At 38.5% G+C, this 16742-nt stretch overlaps 1 protein-coding gene across 2 annotated transcripts in view; it reads left to right on the plus strand.

The window, feature by feature from the left end:
- Positions 1–2021: 2021 nt before the first annotated feature.
- The window catches only part of mdfi (MyoD family inhibitor), a 39576-nt gene continuing 24855 nt past the window's right edge, over positions 2022–16742 (plus strand). Inside the window, exons 1-2 of one of the 2 annotated variants that reach the window (XM_028445916.1) lie at positions 2022–2518; positions 9384–9573. In XM_028445916.1, coding sequence (XP_028301717.1) covers positions 9423–9573 — 151 coding nt within the window. In that variant the 5' untranslated portion in view covers positions 2022–2518; positions 9384–9422. Of the gene's footprint in view, positions 2519–2585; positions 2706–9383; positions 9574–16742 lie in introns of those variants that run through there. The other variant, XM_028445920.1, reaches the window with a different exon arrangement.

Consider the following 16742-nt stretch of genomic DNA (forward strand, 5'->3'; position numbering starts at 1 on the left):
GGACAGTTCAGACAAAATGACTACACGCACAATGTTTTGGCTGGTGGGAGGAAACTGAAGCACACAAGCAACAGAACATGACACCACAATCAAAAATTGTCTCAGGGAATTGAACACCTCAACTCCATCGCATGTCATAAGGAGTATAAGAGTTTAGCAAAAAATACAATGAAACTCTGACTGAAAGATTTATTTTGGTAGTTGCAAACAGAAAAAGACATTTGATCAGCTATGTTTGAAAAAAGAAAACACACACGTGACAAAAGATGAAGCATGAAGGAGTAATCATGGAGGCATGATATGAAAAACTAGTCCTTGGTGTATGATGCTTAACTGTGTGTAGTAAAATAAATAAATAAAATATTTAATTAATTAATTAATTAATCAATAAAACAGAGCTGACATGCCTACAGAAAGTTGCACCCACTATCAGAAAGTAGACCAATTATTATAAGGTGGATTAAGAAAATAGCCATTCCATTAAGGGGTGCCCACTGCCGAATGTATAAACTTAGTCACTGTTTCATAGCCGATATATTTTGAACATTTAGCTCACTTTCCTCACATTTAGCTCATTTTTCTTTCATTTGAGACAGAAATTCATGTGTAACAGCATGTGCTATATCACTGTTTAAAATGTGTACACATGAAAAATAAATCTAAATGTAAATGTTAAATGTATATCTAAAAGTTAAATCTAAATGTTAAAATCATATAAAATATTAAATCAGTCGCCAAGTTTAAAGCTAAATTATGCAAAGTGGGCAGGTCAGCGCCTGTCAATCATGAGGCCCCGCCCACACCACTGACTGTGGCGGAGGGGAAGGGCAAGACATTGTGGGATTGTCTCAAACTGACAAACTTGAAAAAGCAGAAATAACTGGTGTACGGGCTGCACATCAGCCGAGGGAATGTGTGGGAAACTGCCTTCAGACAGTTTAACAGATGTAGATTAACTGAGATTACCAGCATCCTGTATGTCTATGTAAGCATACCCAAACCATAATTCAATTTAAAGTCAACTCACTTTTGCCAGTGATGAAAACAGAAAATAGTGGAGGGTGGGGTGTGTGGAGTGTGGTCGGGGCCTTGTGATCTCCAGCCACTGACCAGCCCACTTTTATATGATTTCTAAACATTTAGCTTTCAATTGGTGACCTATTTGACATTTAGATCTAGATTACTTGTATATTTCCATTAAACATTTAGATTTACATTTAGATTGAACTTTAACATTTCTATTTAACATTTCTATTTAACATTTAGATTTACATTTATATTTAACATTTATAATTCACTTTTACATTTAGATTTCAATTTAACATTTCTATTTAACATTTGTATTTACATTTATATTTAACATTTATATTTCACTTTTACATTTAGATTTCAATTTAACACTTATATCTAACATTTATATTTACATTTAAATTTACATTTATATTTAACATTTATATGTAACATTCAACATTTATATTTAACTTTTACATTGAGATTTAACATTTATATCTAACATTTAGATTTACATTCACATTTAGATTTAACATTTAGATTTAACTTTTACATTTACATTTATTTTTTATGTTTACACATTTTAACAGTGTTATAGAACATGCTGTTTTACATGAATTTGTTTCAAACGACAGAAAGATGATGTAAATGGTCCAAATTTGTCGGCTATGAAACAGTGTCCAATTTTTTTACATCCGGCACCCCATATTCCACTGTTGTCAATTTCAGGGTACACATTTGTGTTTAGTCTCATTACTGCAACAAGTAAAGTTAATAGTTATTCCCAACATCTGTTTCCCTGTTGTAAATAAAATCTAGTATGACTCTCAGGCTCATAAGCACTGATGAAAGCAATGTCTGTGTAAACCCTGTGTCTGCTTTGGGTTAAGGGGTAATTATATGACAGTATAGTTCAGCCCTACTACTTTGCACCCTGGAGGAAGCACAACCACTGCTGACTGTAGTTTCCTGTCCAAAATCTGCTCCACAGCAGTCAGTCTGAGCAGAGCAGAGCACAGCAGTGGGGCAGGGACACATCTCACTCATCCGGACCTTTTCATGAACCAAGTGTGCAAGTGACCAGTTTGGAAGCTGCAGAGAAAAATCGGAGGAGATTGTGGAGTTTCTACAGCAAAGACAAAGAGAGCTGTGCGAGCTTCCTGCAGACTTCAACTTCCCAACATCTGGTGTGTGAGTGCGTGCGTGCGTGCGTGTGTGTGCGTGCGTGCGTGTGTGTGTGTGTGTGAGGGGGGGACGGGGACGGGGACGGGGTGAGAAGCCGCACAGAGAAACTTTAGAGGCGGAGAGAAAACTCTCCACCGCTGGAGAACCATGCACTGAACTCGGGATCCAGGTTTCCTACATGAGCCCAGGCCGTGTGAAGTGGAACAAGGAGTGGAAGGATCCGCTGTGGGAGAGTGTTGGAGAGATACTGGTCAACCTGGAATATGGTCCCAGAATGAATTCATTATAGGCTGTTCCATTGACAGTCCCAGGCAGAGAGAAGGTAAGAAGCACTTTATAGGAGATCAATACAATGTATTGATATAAATATGTATACATTTACTAGAGATAGGCAGCTTACAGAAAACATAGATTCCTGCAGAGTAAGCAGATCCCAACACTGTGCCCTTGAGCCTGAGCATGCAGGGACTCGTTGAGAGAAAGCAGTGCGCAGCCGTGGTTCAATACAGGTAATCAGCATCCGCCCGGTAATAACTAACACTTATTTTTAACACAAGCATCTTGTCACGTAAATGTGGTTTTTATGTGTTGAAACGTGCACGCAAAGACATTCGGGGAGTGCTGAGTGCTCTGACTTCTTCTCTTCCATAACTTCTCCATCAAATCATAACGTTTTCACCCGCTTTTCATATTTAAACATACTTTATTTATCCATTTTAAAATGTTCACGAGATGGATTTGACTCGTTTGTCTTGAGTTCTTTAGCAACTTAGTTACAAGTTGTCTAAACTGCAGGGCAGCGAGTGCAGAGCGAGCAACGGGAGCGCGCAAACAGCTGCCCAGCTGTGCGCGCGCGCCAAACACATGCTGGCACGTGAAGTAGAAACGTAGCTGCGTCTATCTGTCAATGATCTAGAGCAGGATGCCTCGTGCGCGGCTCTATAGATCTACAGTGGATATAAAAAGTCTACAAACCCCTGTTCAAATGCCAGGTTATGGTGATGTTAAAAAAATGACACCAAGATTAATAATTTCACAACTTTTTCCACCTTTAATGTGACCTATAACCTGTACAATGCAATTGAAAAACAAACTGAAACCGTTAAAGGGGAAAAACAAAAAATAAAAAACTTAAGATAACCTGGTTGTATAAACATGTACACCCTAAAACTAATACTTTGTTGCAGCACATTTGGCTTTTATTACGGCACTCTGTCTTTTTTGGGTATCAGTCTATCAGTGTGGCACATCTTGATGAGGCAATACTTGACCACTCTTCTTTATTAAACCGCTCCAAATGTGACAGATTGCGAGGGCATCTCCTGTGCACAGCCCTCTTCAGATCACCCCACAGATGTTCAATCTGATTCAGGTCTGGACTCTGGCTGGGCCATTCCAAAACCTCAATTTTATTCCGGTGAAGCCATTCTTTTGTTGATTTGGCTGTGTGCTTAGGGTCATTGTCGTGTTGAAAGGTTCCACTTCATCTTCAGCTTTCTAACAGAAGCCCAAAGGTTTTGTGCCAACTCTGCCTGGTATTTGGAACTGTTCATAATTCCCTCCATCCTGACTAAGGCCGCAGTTCCAGCTGAAGAAAAACAGCCCCATAGCATGATGCTGCCACCACCATGCTTCACTGTCAGTTTGGTGTTCATTTGGCAATGAGCAGTGTTGTTTTTGCTGTAAATAGACCTTTTGGAATTATGGCCTAAAAGTTCAACCTTGGTTTCATCGGACCACAACTAGGGCAGCTCAATTAATCGAAATTTGATGATTACAATGATTACAAAAAAATATTATCGAGAAAAAAATTATTATTATATATCTATACATATATTACATTTTATTCGCTAAATAAAATAAACCCACTATTTCAGACATCTACAAATAATAAAGCTTGGCACACACGTTATTAATACTAACTTTGCAAGCTCCTCCCCTCCTGCCCGCCCCTCTCAAAGCCAAAGCTAGCCTGCCGGCCAACATGAGGAAAGTTGTTGCTCGTGGTCTTAAAACAAGGCAGAAGAAACGCAACAAAAACACTTGGTAACCAAACAAGGCGAGTCAAATTCTCATATGGGAACACTTTGGATTTGATGATGAAGACCTAGAGCAAAGACACATCAGCAAGAAGTGTTTTGTTTTGTGCAAAAGTGAATACTTGATTTTAGTGTTTGAATGATTTTATTTATGTTTAAAAGAATATATTTTATGCTTTTTTGTACAAAAAAAAACAAAACAACTTTTTGGTTGACAAATAGTCATTTGAATAATCGTGATTTAAATTATGACTAAAATAATCGTGATTATTAATTTTTTCTATAATCAAGCAGCCCTAACCATAGCATATTTTCCCACATGCGTTTGAGAGACTTCAAATGTGTTTTTGCTAAATGAAATCAGGCTTTGATGTTTTTCTTTGTAAGATAAGGCTTCCGTCTTGCCACCCTACCCCATAGCCCAGACATATGAAGGGAGATTGTTGTTACATGTACTACACAGCCAGAAGTTCCTGCAGCTCCTTCAATGTTGCTGTCAGCCTCTTGGCAGCCTCCCTGACCAGTTTTCTTCTCGTCTTGTCATCAATTTTGGACGGACATCCTGTTCTTGGTAAAGTCACTGTTGTGCCATATTTTCTCCACTTGATGATGACTGTCTTCACTGTGTTCTATGTTATTTTTAATTCCTTGGAAATTATTTTGTACCCTTCACCTGGCTGATATCTTTGAACAATGAGATCCCTCTGATGCTTTGGAAGCTCTCTGCGGACCATGGCTTGTACTGGAAGATGTGGCTACAGAAATGTCAGGAAAAACCTACTAGAACAGCTGAACTTTATTTGGGGTTCATCAGAGGCACTTTAAATGGTGACAGGTGTGTGCTGACTCCAATTTAATATGAGTTTGAATGTGATTGGTTAAATCCGAACACAGCCCCGTCCCCAGTTATAAGAGGGTGTGCACACTTTTGCAACCTCATTCTCTCATTTTTTTGTTTTTACTTCACCTCCCTGAAATGCTTTAGTTTGTTTTTCAATTGCATTGTACAGGTTATGGGTCACATTAAATGTGGAAAAAGTTGTGATATTATTTATCTTGTTGTAATTTTTTTTACATCACAAAAACCTGGCATTTAAACAGGGATGTGTAGACTTTTTATATCCACTGTAAATATAGTATGTATGAATCTAATTCTAACTGTTTGCTGTGCCACTAACACGTAAACTGTATCACACTTGACATGTGGAATTACTTAATAAATATTTTTGAATAGAGGGTTTTCACCTACATCACGTTCTGGGAAGTAGCCCAGATGCGCGGTCTTATTGGAGGCACTCGGAAGTAAACATTGCGATGATGTCTGAAACCACAGAAAAGCTCCTCAAAATGCGTTATAGATGCAAAGGCATACAGGGATGCAAAGGCAAACTGGGTCATTCTTTTGACAAAGGTCAGACCTCTTACCTGGAATACAATGAGAAATACAGCACATTTTAGCTCTACATTTTAAGAACTGTTGCAGGCTATTAAATGTGATTATATTAAGTCAATAATGCCACATGCTGTAGTTTGATATGAATTATATTATCATTACACGAGAAAATTAGTTAAGAGCCGCTGCTATCAACAATTCACTTACCTGACAAGAAATGGGCTGAACAAATTCGGATGTTGGGCAGATTTCTGGCTCGTAGATTGTGGTTTAGCTTCGCTAACCACAAATGCCTCCTTTCCTCTGATAACTTTTGACATTGTTCTCCTTGATTTGTTATAACTTTTGGCAGTCTATAAAACTCCAAAAAAAATTTTATTCGACATTTGGGATCTGCTTTGTTTACCTGCTGAGTACCTCCAATATAGCAACTTCCGGTTTGACGACGCGGTGATGACGTGCCGTGAAAACCCTCTGTAGTTGCGTTCTGTTTTAATTTACTGCTTGACATGGAACTTGTTAATTCAATGGCAAACAATTGTGGAGAGATAAAATTGTTTTGCACTTTGACATCATTTAATCCCGTTGTAGTGTTATATTTTTTAACGACATAAATAATCGTGTTTTTTTTAAATAAATAAATAAATAAAAACACTTTAGATCAGTGGTGCACAAACTACGGCCCGCGGGCCTAATGCAGCCTGACATCCTTTGTAGACTGGCCCGTGGAGAACATTTGAAAAATAGCATTGGTTCCAGAAATGAAAATTGTGTTTTTAGTGCGCTCTCTGGTTTAAAATCAAGGCAAAGCTGCCATGAGCAAGGCAACAAACAAAACAGGGACAAGCCAAATGGCAGCAGTTTTATATATGGCGAACTGTATGTGGTGTGTAAATGTGTTCATGTTCAAAGCACACACCCCACGTACACATGAACACACAAGTATAACACGCTCAACTGATCATGACTGACCAAGGTGTGTGTGTGAGGGTAAGGTGAGCAGTGAACACTAACTCATTGACTGCCAAAGACGTCTAAAGACGTTAATTGTGTTTTTGGCTGGGGTTGCTAGGAGAAAGTGCGACAAAGCTCTCCTGTGAATATCGAGCTTGTACCATGATGTAGTGACCAACTGGTGCCATGTAGGTGGCAACAGCGCACCTTTGGATGAGAGATCACCCATGATGGGCAGAGCTCAGAGGGAGAGAAAAGGAGTTTACAAGACAAAAAATGGCGCTACGAGAGATGATGCTGAAGCTCACAGCAGCGCACACTCGACCAGAGCATGTGTGGAATTAAGTGGACTATTGAGAGTGTTGTGATAGTGAGGGAAAACAATCAAAAAGCAAGGCAAGCGTTGACACTCGGCATGTCCGGGAGGAGGAGGAAGTTGCGTGTGGGGAGAATGCCGGGGGAGAGACTTGGAGGATGGCCAAAATACAGTAAGAAAACTATTCAACTCTGACGTGGATAACAAAATAATAATAATTTTGCCATCAAAAGCCCGTTCTCGTTGTTTTTGTAGTTTTATAGTAGGAAACTAATGTTGAGGTGTTGCTAAAGCAAAAAAAAAAAAAAAATTGCTTCAAAGTCACTAAGATTTTTTCAGAAAAAGATTTTTTTCTCAGCTTTTTGTGACAATCTGGCGATTTGAGTGAAACTTGCCTCTATTCAACTGCTGATTACAGAAGAATGAAACAAGCTAGAAACAAAATGCACTCAGTTTCACAGACATGCAGCGGCGTCAGTCACTGTAGCGTCACCATTGTCCACACAGACGTGCGTGAATGTGGCAACTATAGCATTGAGTCCCACAAACTGTCAACAGCACACACTGCCACAGACACACACATTCTTCTGCATGTTGGTCAAGGTTTTGTGCGTCTCTTTACTGGTGCACGCCTACACAAACAATTTAAAGGCATTTCACTGGTTCACCTGCATGTCCAGCTTAAGCTAACTACAACAAAGTGTGTGAACATAGAGAGTGAAGATCAAAACTGGGCCAAACCAACATTATGAGAATGACAGAGAGAGGGAGTGAACTATAAACACCCAAATGTTTAGGCTAAGACCAACAGCTGATCACATTATAGCAAAATACTCTCAAAATAGAAGCTTTGACCTAATCAGAGACTAATATTTCATTATTTGTATTATTGCTGGATTTATAGCAACCTAAAAAAAACTATTACTATACACATCTATATCACAGACATTACATATTATATACAGTACATATGTAGGCACCGGCAGACCCCAGCAACACTGAAAAGGAGCAAGCGGGTTGGAAAAAGGATAAATGCATGGATACATATATGCAAAATATACTCCTGCTTCTACCTCAAATTAAGATCAGAAGTTGCCGCTGAGAATCTTGGCTGTATTTATAAGTTAATGAGGGGATTTTCTCCAGATACTCATTCTTTTCATACAAAAAAAAAACACATACATTGGCAATGGCACAAAACCACATTTTGCCTACTGGGCGTAACCACATTTGCTTGATTGTCAGCTGGTTCTAAACACTTTGACCTGTACAGTTAACTGATTATTTACATAGAGCACCATTTATTAATTTATGTTTTTATTTTCATTGAATGCAATTGCAGAAAGACCTCAAAGTATGTGAGCCCACCATGACTTTTATACCATTATGACTACCAGCTTACTGGTAATCGACTTTTTATTTTTACAAATGACTGTAAAATTGACAAAAATCCCACACAAGATATAAGTCACTTCTGATCCAAGAGGATTTTAAGTTTTTTAAGTAAAAGCTGATGATGTATACATTTTCTTTAGAGAAAGTCAAGCCTAAATCTAGTTGCCCTCAAAGTTTACCTCAATTATTGTGACTTAGATCAATGGTTCCCAACCAGGGGTACGTGTACCCCTAGGGGTACTTGAACACATTGTAGGGGGTATTTGGAAACATTGATGAATCTATTTCCAACATGCTGAGTAATTTTTAAGCCTATTTCAGACACTGTACATGCTCATCCAACAGCTTTTACACCCAATGGCAATAAACTGCATTCATGAAATAAACAATATTGTGGCCCTAATATCCTACTAAATTGTTACTAAAATGTTATGCACATTACTAAAAATAAATAACAAGGTAAATATATTCTCTGCTATACAATAATTGTAATGCACAAAATTGATATTTAGTGTGCGTTAAAGGTACAGGTTGACATTTTCAAGCCATTAACAACATGTAAATAAAACATGAAAGGTTAATAAATTGGAGTGACGAAGGAGTTCTACTAATCAGAAGAGAGGCCTAGGGGGGTACATGAGACAAAAAACGTTCAGAAACGCTGACTTAGATGACCACGAACCTTCACAGTCAAACAATGTGTTGTGGATAATTCCAAATCCTGCCTCATAGAAATGCATGTTTTTCCAATTATACTAAAACAAATTTACTGGTTTTCCTTCCAATTACAAACAAGTACAAACAAACAAACATAAGGTGACATAACTCTAGTGATAAGTATTTATTGCATTGCATTAAACAGTCTGTTCACATCATCTGCATTTAGTAGTGATGATTGATCCTATACCAACTATTGATCACATAATGTAAGTGGATTGCCCACTATGGTTTGAAAATCAGCTTTTAAAATCGAATTTTGCTCTTAACTGCTCAAGAAGCCCCGCCAATAATCAAGGCTTTACTATTTCATTCAAAACTCTTTATTTACTCTTTAAGAAAACATATTTTGTGTCACTTCTCTGTGCCTCAGGCTCATTCACCTCCTCCCATTAGAGCCAGGCCCAAGTCCATGGATGAGGAGAGGAGTGCCGCTGCCATCTCCCCTGAGCCACCTGATGATGGAGACCCTCGTTCACCAGATCCACCACCAACTTCACACAAAACCTCAAGCACAGAGACAGACATCAGCTGTCCAGACTCCCAGACCTTTATTAGTACAGGTAGGAAACACACAAACTTGCACCTACTGTATCTCACTTTAATGTGTAACTAGTGTTTAACCTGTGTAGATACAGTAAATTAGAAGAAGATACATGAGTTTTATCATAGGTCTTAACATGCCTTAGATAGGAAAACGTTAGCAGTGTTTAATTTTGGCCCTTTAAAGGTGGAGTCCACAATCCTGTTTAGAAACATTTTTTGTTTATACTGGGTGAAATGGTCCTTCCACCCTCAGAGAAGTCAAGTCACTATGTATTCAGAAAAATGATGAAAAGAATCAGAGGTCTGTAGCAGCTGTAAAACTGCAAAACCTCTGAACAATCACTGTTATTCAGTCTGAATGGAAAGAACCAATAAGATGCCTTCATGTCCTGTCCTGCCCACGCCCCCCTCTTTAGGGATGTCCCGATACAACTTTTTAATTTCCGATATGATACCGATATTCCAGCCTTGCGTATCGGCCAACACTGATTTTTTTATTTTTTTTATTTATTTTTCTCTCTCTTTCTTTCCTTCTCTTTTCTTTAATAAAAATAGTCAGCAACAGTAGATATGAGAAATACTGACCCATTTATTATTAACCAATTATTTACATAATTTTTAACCTTCAACATAATATCTACAATACTAAAATTAATTGAAAAAAAAAATAAAAAATCGTAAAATCCGGAAATTTGAATCCAATATCGGATAATTTTTTTCCCCCAGGCTAATATCGGACCGATATCCGATATCGGATCGGGACACCCCTAATCACGTTACACCTTTCTTGGAAATATTAAGCACATATGACACATCTGAAGTGCCTGAAATATGATCCAGAGGTGACTGTCTTTCTGTTGGACAGATCATTATTTGTTTGTTTTTTTTTTAGTTATATATATTAGATGTACATTCATGCTTGTGCATACAAGGTGTGGAGGAGGGGGTGGGGCTTAGAGGAATTGTTGCTAGCTCAAATCATGCTAGCTTTCCATCATTGAAGACTGCACCTTTAAGTATCTGTTGTTTGAGTTCAAAAGAGGGGGTGTCATGTCTTATAGAGATTTAAACAAAAACTTCAGTGAGTGACATCCAAGTGATGTGTTTTTTTTTTGTTTTTTTTTTTAAGAAAAATTCTTTGAAGATTGTTGTTCACTGTGTAGACAAAAAGCACATATTCTTTTTCACAAGCTTGGAGACTGAAAAGATAATAAGGATTCATTCACCACTGTGACAGGGAGCACCAGTTTATGTTAGTTGGCTGCAGTGGAATAGTCTTGAGTCACTGTTGTCTTTAAAACTCTTATAGCTGGTAATTAGGGACTTCCAAAGGTGCTGTAGACCTGCAGACTGAGCTCCAGTCATTTCAACTACATCTTGGAAAAGTCAGTGCAGATTTTCCTCAATATTATAGTGATTTATTAGGTCAGAAGTCCTCTCAGGGATAGACACAGCAGTTGTGTTCTTGGGTTATTTCAGACGTAGGGAGACGTGCCACTTTGAGGATCTTAAGGTCACCACCAAGCAGGAGCTTTAGTTCACCTAAAGGTCAGAAATAGGCTCTTGGGAATGTCGAAACTAACCAAGTCTCTTCTTTTGTTCTTTGTGAGAATAGTCATGGCAAAGTCTGACTGACACAGGGGCGGCAGCACAAGTGTGTGTGGAGTCACTCTGAGCTTTTTTTGTCTGTGTGACTCATCTAGGATAAGACATAATGGATTACATTTTCCCAAGCTTCAGTGAAAACAACAGTACAGACTTTAGATAATAGTGCAGGTCCTATGGAGTAATTAGCTTAGGTGTGGTTAATAGACTGATGTGCAGATGTGTATGTGGCTTCTTGCCATGAGAAGCTTTCACAAAAATACTGAGATGTTTATGGGTGTTTTTGTCTTTTTAAGTTTTGTCTTATATATACATTTCAAATACTCAGTTTGGACACCTGTGTTGACTTTACCATAAAACACACTCACATACACTATTACATACTGTATGTTCTTTTCTGTGATTCATAATAGGTTCTATTTCAGAATTATTCCTGTAGAGTTTCCACGTTAATAAACAAGAGCAGATTTTGCCTAAACATGCCCAACATGTTTCACTGGCTATGATCGCATTACTTGTGTCTACTCATCTGGAGTTCAAGGCAAAATATAACAGAGGCAGTTTCCTCTGAAATCAAACCTCTCCCGCTTGCTTGCGTGCATGTGTGTGCTGACTGAGGGGAAGTAGGTGAGCCAGGGGGTGGAGTGTTGGTCAGGCTACTGCTGAGGGCAACAAGGCTCTGCTTTCAGCTCTGGTTCTCCCCCGCCCATCGTTCAGCATTTACAAAGATTGCAAAATGTTTAAACCAAACATCAAATGCGTTTGTAAATGTAATGAATCTAATTTGCTGCAATTTCTCAAAGGTCCTCACTTAAAGCTGCACTATGCATTGTTGATTAATATCCAAGTACCTTGAAGCTTTGGTTTGATTGTACCAATGACATTAGCATGAGATAATCATGTGACTAAAGAGAAGCAAAGGTGTCCTTGTATCTAGCTAGCAGTCATTTTTACTGAAAGTGGATGTAGATTTTTTTTAGTCATTAGGTCATTACATGTAGTCTATGTGTGACAGATTTGGCCTCTTTTTTGCTATGTATAGGATATGGCCCCAGTTTATTCTGTTAGGGCCTCCACTACAGCATGCTCTATGCCTTTGCCTAAGATTCTTTCTTTCTGTCACACTGGCATTGTTTACACGCTTTCATTCACATGTTCACCACTGTTTCAACTAAGATTAAAAAAAAACTTTTCCTAAATGCGTTTTAGTTAAAATTATTTAAAATTAGAGTAAGAATTACCTTATATAAGCAGCTAAGCACTTCTAGATGGGAATTGCTTTTTTTTTTATTACACAACATTGTTATTATTTGAGTTACCTCTAATTTTTGACCAGAAATGCAATTTTTAACAGGTAGCACTTTGTTGAACTAATTCCCTTACAGTTGAATTTTCAACATAAATTCACAAGTACAAAAAATACTTTAACACAGCTAAAAATGGAAAACAGATGTTTGCGCTTCTTCTGGCTCAAACATACTCGGAAGAATGTACGCAGAGTGGACTCTGCGCGGACTGTCCGTGTAGTAGTTTCCAGTATAATCCTTCATTTCCCACAATGCTTAGCTCTTCTCTGTAGTCATTGTACTCTTTCTGGGAGGTGTCAGTACTTTCATAGCTTGTCTGCCAGTCTCTCCTCTAAGCTCATCTTCATCTTCTTCTCTGTTTCACCAGGCAGGTGAAATGCAGGTCAGGGTTACATTTAATGTTGTTACATGCTGAGCAGTGTTTTGTGTGACACAAGGTACGCGGACAAGGTCGTGCGGTCGTAAAATTTGAGCTTTTCTGGTCTGGCAAACTCCGCGCAGAGTTCTTTCTGCAGATGTCCGCCCGGATATGTGAGTTTTAAGAAAGACGTAAATCACAGCAGTTTTGCACAAGAAAGAAGTAATCCACATCACGGTGATTTCATATTATGCGGTACCACATGGCTGTATTGTTAGCATAGACACCTTTCTGTATAGCGTGTACACGTCCCCTAGCTCTTACTGTAAGCCAGGATAGCTCGAGCAGACCCCTCAAAATGTGTCACACATACATATTGAATGTTTTCTTTCTTGTAGAATGTATTAAGTTCATTCACATTCCCACATTAGCTGTTAATTTTATATTGTTAGTCCATACACGGCTCATTTCAGCATTAATTTCCCAGCTTTTGTAATAAGAGATTGACTTGCTGATTTCAGTATACAGTCAAGTCTTTCTGGCTGTGAGGTCGAATCACCATGGTAGCCATTATTACTCTACCATGCTGTTCCATTTGAACAGCTAGCTTGTTTGAATGGTCCATCCCAGATTTTGTCTTCCCTTATCAAGTCTCCATCAACCACATGCTATTCAGTGCCATGAGATGCTAAGTCCAAATTAAAAATCTAAAATACTAGATTTGAGTTGTGACATTCATGTTGGTGCAGGTCTGAAAGCTGCAGTTTGCATTGTCCATTCCGCAGCTTTAGCTAGTTGTTACTAGCTTAGCATAAAATCACATAAAATATCCAAAAATGTCTTTTTCTCTCATTCTGTCAAAACTACCCCTGCAACTACCCAAGCATTTCATTCCATGTTTTGGCTCCTTTATGCACAAAAATTATCTAACGGCTAACAGGATGTATTCTTTCTCGAGAATTATAATAATTTCGAAAGCACAAATCTTTCCTTTATATAACTATTAAAGCAGAACTAAGTAACTTTTTCACCTTAATAAATCCTTCTCGTAGTCCCTGTGAGGGTAATACAAGTGTTTATGGGGTGATTAGGGGGTCTTTCATCTCTCCCTTCTGTCTCTGGCCAGAAAACTGCAATTGTAACTTTCCTGCCTCCGACCCGGTGCCAAGACGTACTGCTTTACGGCAGCCCAATACAAACTAATACTAGATTTTGACCACACGGTTGTATACAAATTCACTTTTCTCAAACTTATATCTTTGCGGAGCCAGCAAAAAGGAAGACAGAGAAGACCTTTGTCCGAGGAACGAAGCAACTCCATGCAGTGACAGCTCAGCAGGAACACACAGCAACCACACACACTGTCGTCTTAGTGTGTGTGATTGCGCAACAGCACGCACACACACTCGCAACCCAGCGCTCCATCAGGCAGCACACACACAAATATCCATCCATCCGTCCATCCATTTTCAGAGCCGCTTTGTCAGCACACAACACAAACACACACACACAGACACATTTCCACACTCCCTTCCGTATTACTCCCACATCATTCATTTCTTTTACTTGTCTCTCTTCCTCATACTGTTCACATGGTCACATGGGACTATATGTGTGAAAGCACCCTTAGTGTCACTGTTGTATTAAGATTTTTCAGTGATCGGTTGTTACCGTCTTGGGAGAGCAAAGGTGCGCATGTAGCTGTGGGGTGGGGCAGGTGGCGGGGGTGGGGGTTATGGAGTTTTTTCGACTGTGACATAACCAAAAGTGACCTTTAGGGAGAGCGCTAAGCACGTTACTTAGTTCTGCTTTAACCAAGACTTGCTCAATCTTTTCATAATGGTGTTCCTGGTATCGTACCTTAATTTATTTGTCTTTGCACGTTAATGTTTATTTTCCAACTTCTCTTTTTTAGTTTCTGTGGTTTGTTGCACCTTGTGTTTAATTTGGTTTCATCCAGGGATTGAAATAAACTAGAAGTCGTTTGAGGCATTTTTACAACATATTTAAATGACGAAAATAAGCAGGCTTTATTTTCCTTCACCACCTCACAAACATTCAAATCCCTGCTCCTGCTCCTCTGGTGGCTCACACTTTGTTTTTTCCCCTCCTTCACTCACCAATGCCATCCATGAGTTTCCAAGTGTTGAAAAGCGTTGACAGATATTGTCATTTCTAGAGCGAACTAACTACACACTTGTGTTAGGAGTCCAGACTAGAGCACGGTGTTCTTTTTGTTGTCAGGAATAAAATTGAAAAAGAAGGAAGTGATGATACAGAGAAAAAGACTGTAAAATATATTTAGTTTTGGTACCATGTGATGTCTCAGTCTTGTGATCCTTGCAATCAGTTGTACCCATGATTCAGCACTCAGTGTAGACAATGTAGCGCAATTTCTTATTAACATCAAGAAGGATCTCTGAAACCATAAAGACAGCTTTTTGTCTCTAATAAACGTACACATCTTTGTCTCTTTAGCTAATCGCTGATTTTCCAAAGTAACTTTTGTTGTGGCTGCTTGTTGTTAGTGGGTTGGAGCACAAATATTGCTTCTTGTGTCTGTTTGAAGGTGAATAGGGATAAAACCACACCTTTTCTTGTTGTTATGTGATTGTTTTTATCAATCCCAGTGCTTGTGTGTGGTTCCAATCAGTTCCAGTCAATTCTACTGGTCAAGGAGCTCCAGAGGCATCTTCCCCACCGGCTTTGACCTGTTGAACGTTACTCCCTCCGGCAGGTCCTGGTTCACAGTCTGTTTTTCACCAAAATATCACCAAATATTAATTTACTGTATATATTGTGTCCCAAATGTTATTAAAAAAATGTAATTACTAAAGCTACCGATATGTATAGTTAGAATGTTTTTCTCATATTTTGTTCAGCAGTTGACAATACTCATTCTAGATTTTAACGTAAAACATTTTGTTATTTTGAAATATGGTGTCAAAAAGCTATGAAAACTTGAGGTTTCGACAAGATTATTTATCAAGCATTTTGAAACAAGTGGCTTTTGTATCCGATAGTGATCCTTTAGTTTGTTGTGTTTTTAAAAGCTCAGTATCAATGCAAGCCAAACAAATCCCATAAAACTACCATGAAACAAGCCTTGATCAAGACGACACTGCTCTCGATTTGTACCAAATACAACCTTGTGTGCTTTGCTAACTTCAGTACAAGTTGTGTCTCTTAGTTTCCTGTTGATAAATGTTTTCACCTTTTTTAGTAAATTAATAGAAAACATTAGTCGGAAGTTTGAGAGTAGAAATATTCACAAATACCTAAGGAAACAGTATAAATGATGAGTATAAGAAAAGGCTACGAGGTTACACAAAGAATAGACTGTCTACGTTTCCCGTCTTTGTCTAATATTGCAAAAAAAAAGCCACATTTGGCTGTGGTGGAGTGAGTTAAAACCAAGGCCGAATAGTAGCATGTGACGCAATGACGCAATCAAACAACGTGCAGTGATTTTGAGTCAGAAAAGTGTAGTGCAGTTTGGGCGTCCAGTAGTTCAGTTTGCATTTACATATATGGCAATAAAGTATATTATATATTCTATATTTAACCGCAGTGTTTGTTTTAGCTGTTGGATAGTTGGAGAGGGAGGAGCTCACATTCTAGGAGGCATGTTAGGTGACGTCACCTGCCAATGTGGGCAAAATCCAACTTGCCCGTTTGGTGCTGGCTTTTTACAAAATGTGAAATAACAAAGGAGGGAGCAAGCGAGAAAATGAGGCTAAATGGATGTATATCACTGGAGCAAAACCATTATAAAGTGATTTTTTTTTTCATCATACCTTTAATGCACTTAAGTTTTTTTGGAATGCATGTTTTGTTTTATTTGAAGGCCTAATATAAATGAAAAACTTTGTTGTGCTTTTTTTGAAATCAAATGCTACTGGAATATTTAAAAAAT

The sequence above is a fragment of the Gouania willdenowi genome, chromosome 5 (assembly GCF_900634775.1).
Source record: "Gouania willdenowi chromosome 5, fGouWil2.1, whole genome shotgun sequence".
NCBI classification, from domain to species: Eukaryota; Metazoa; Chordata; class Actinopteri; order Blenniiformes; family Gobiesocidae; genus Gouania; species Gouania willdenowi.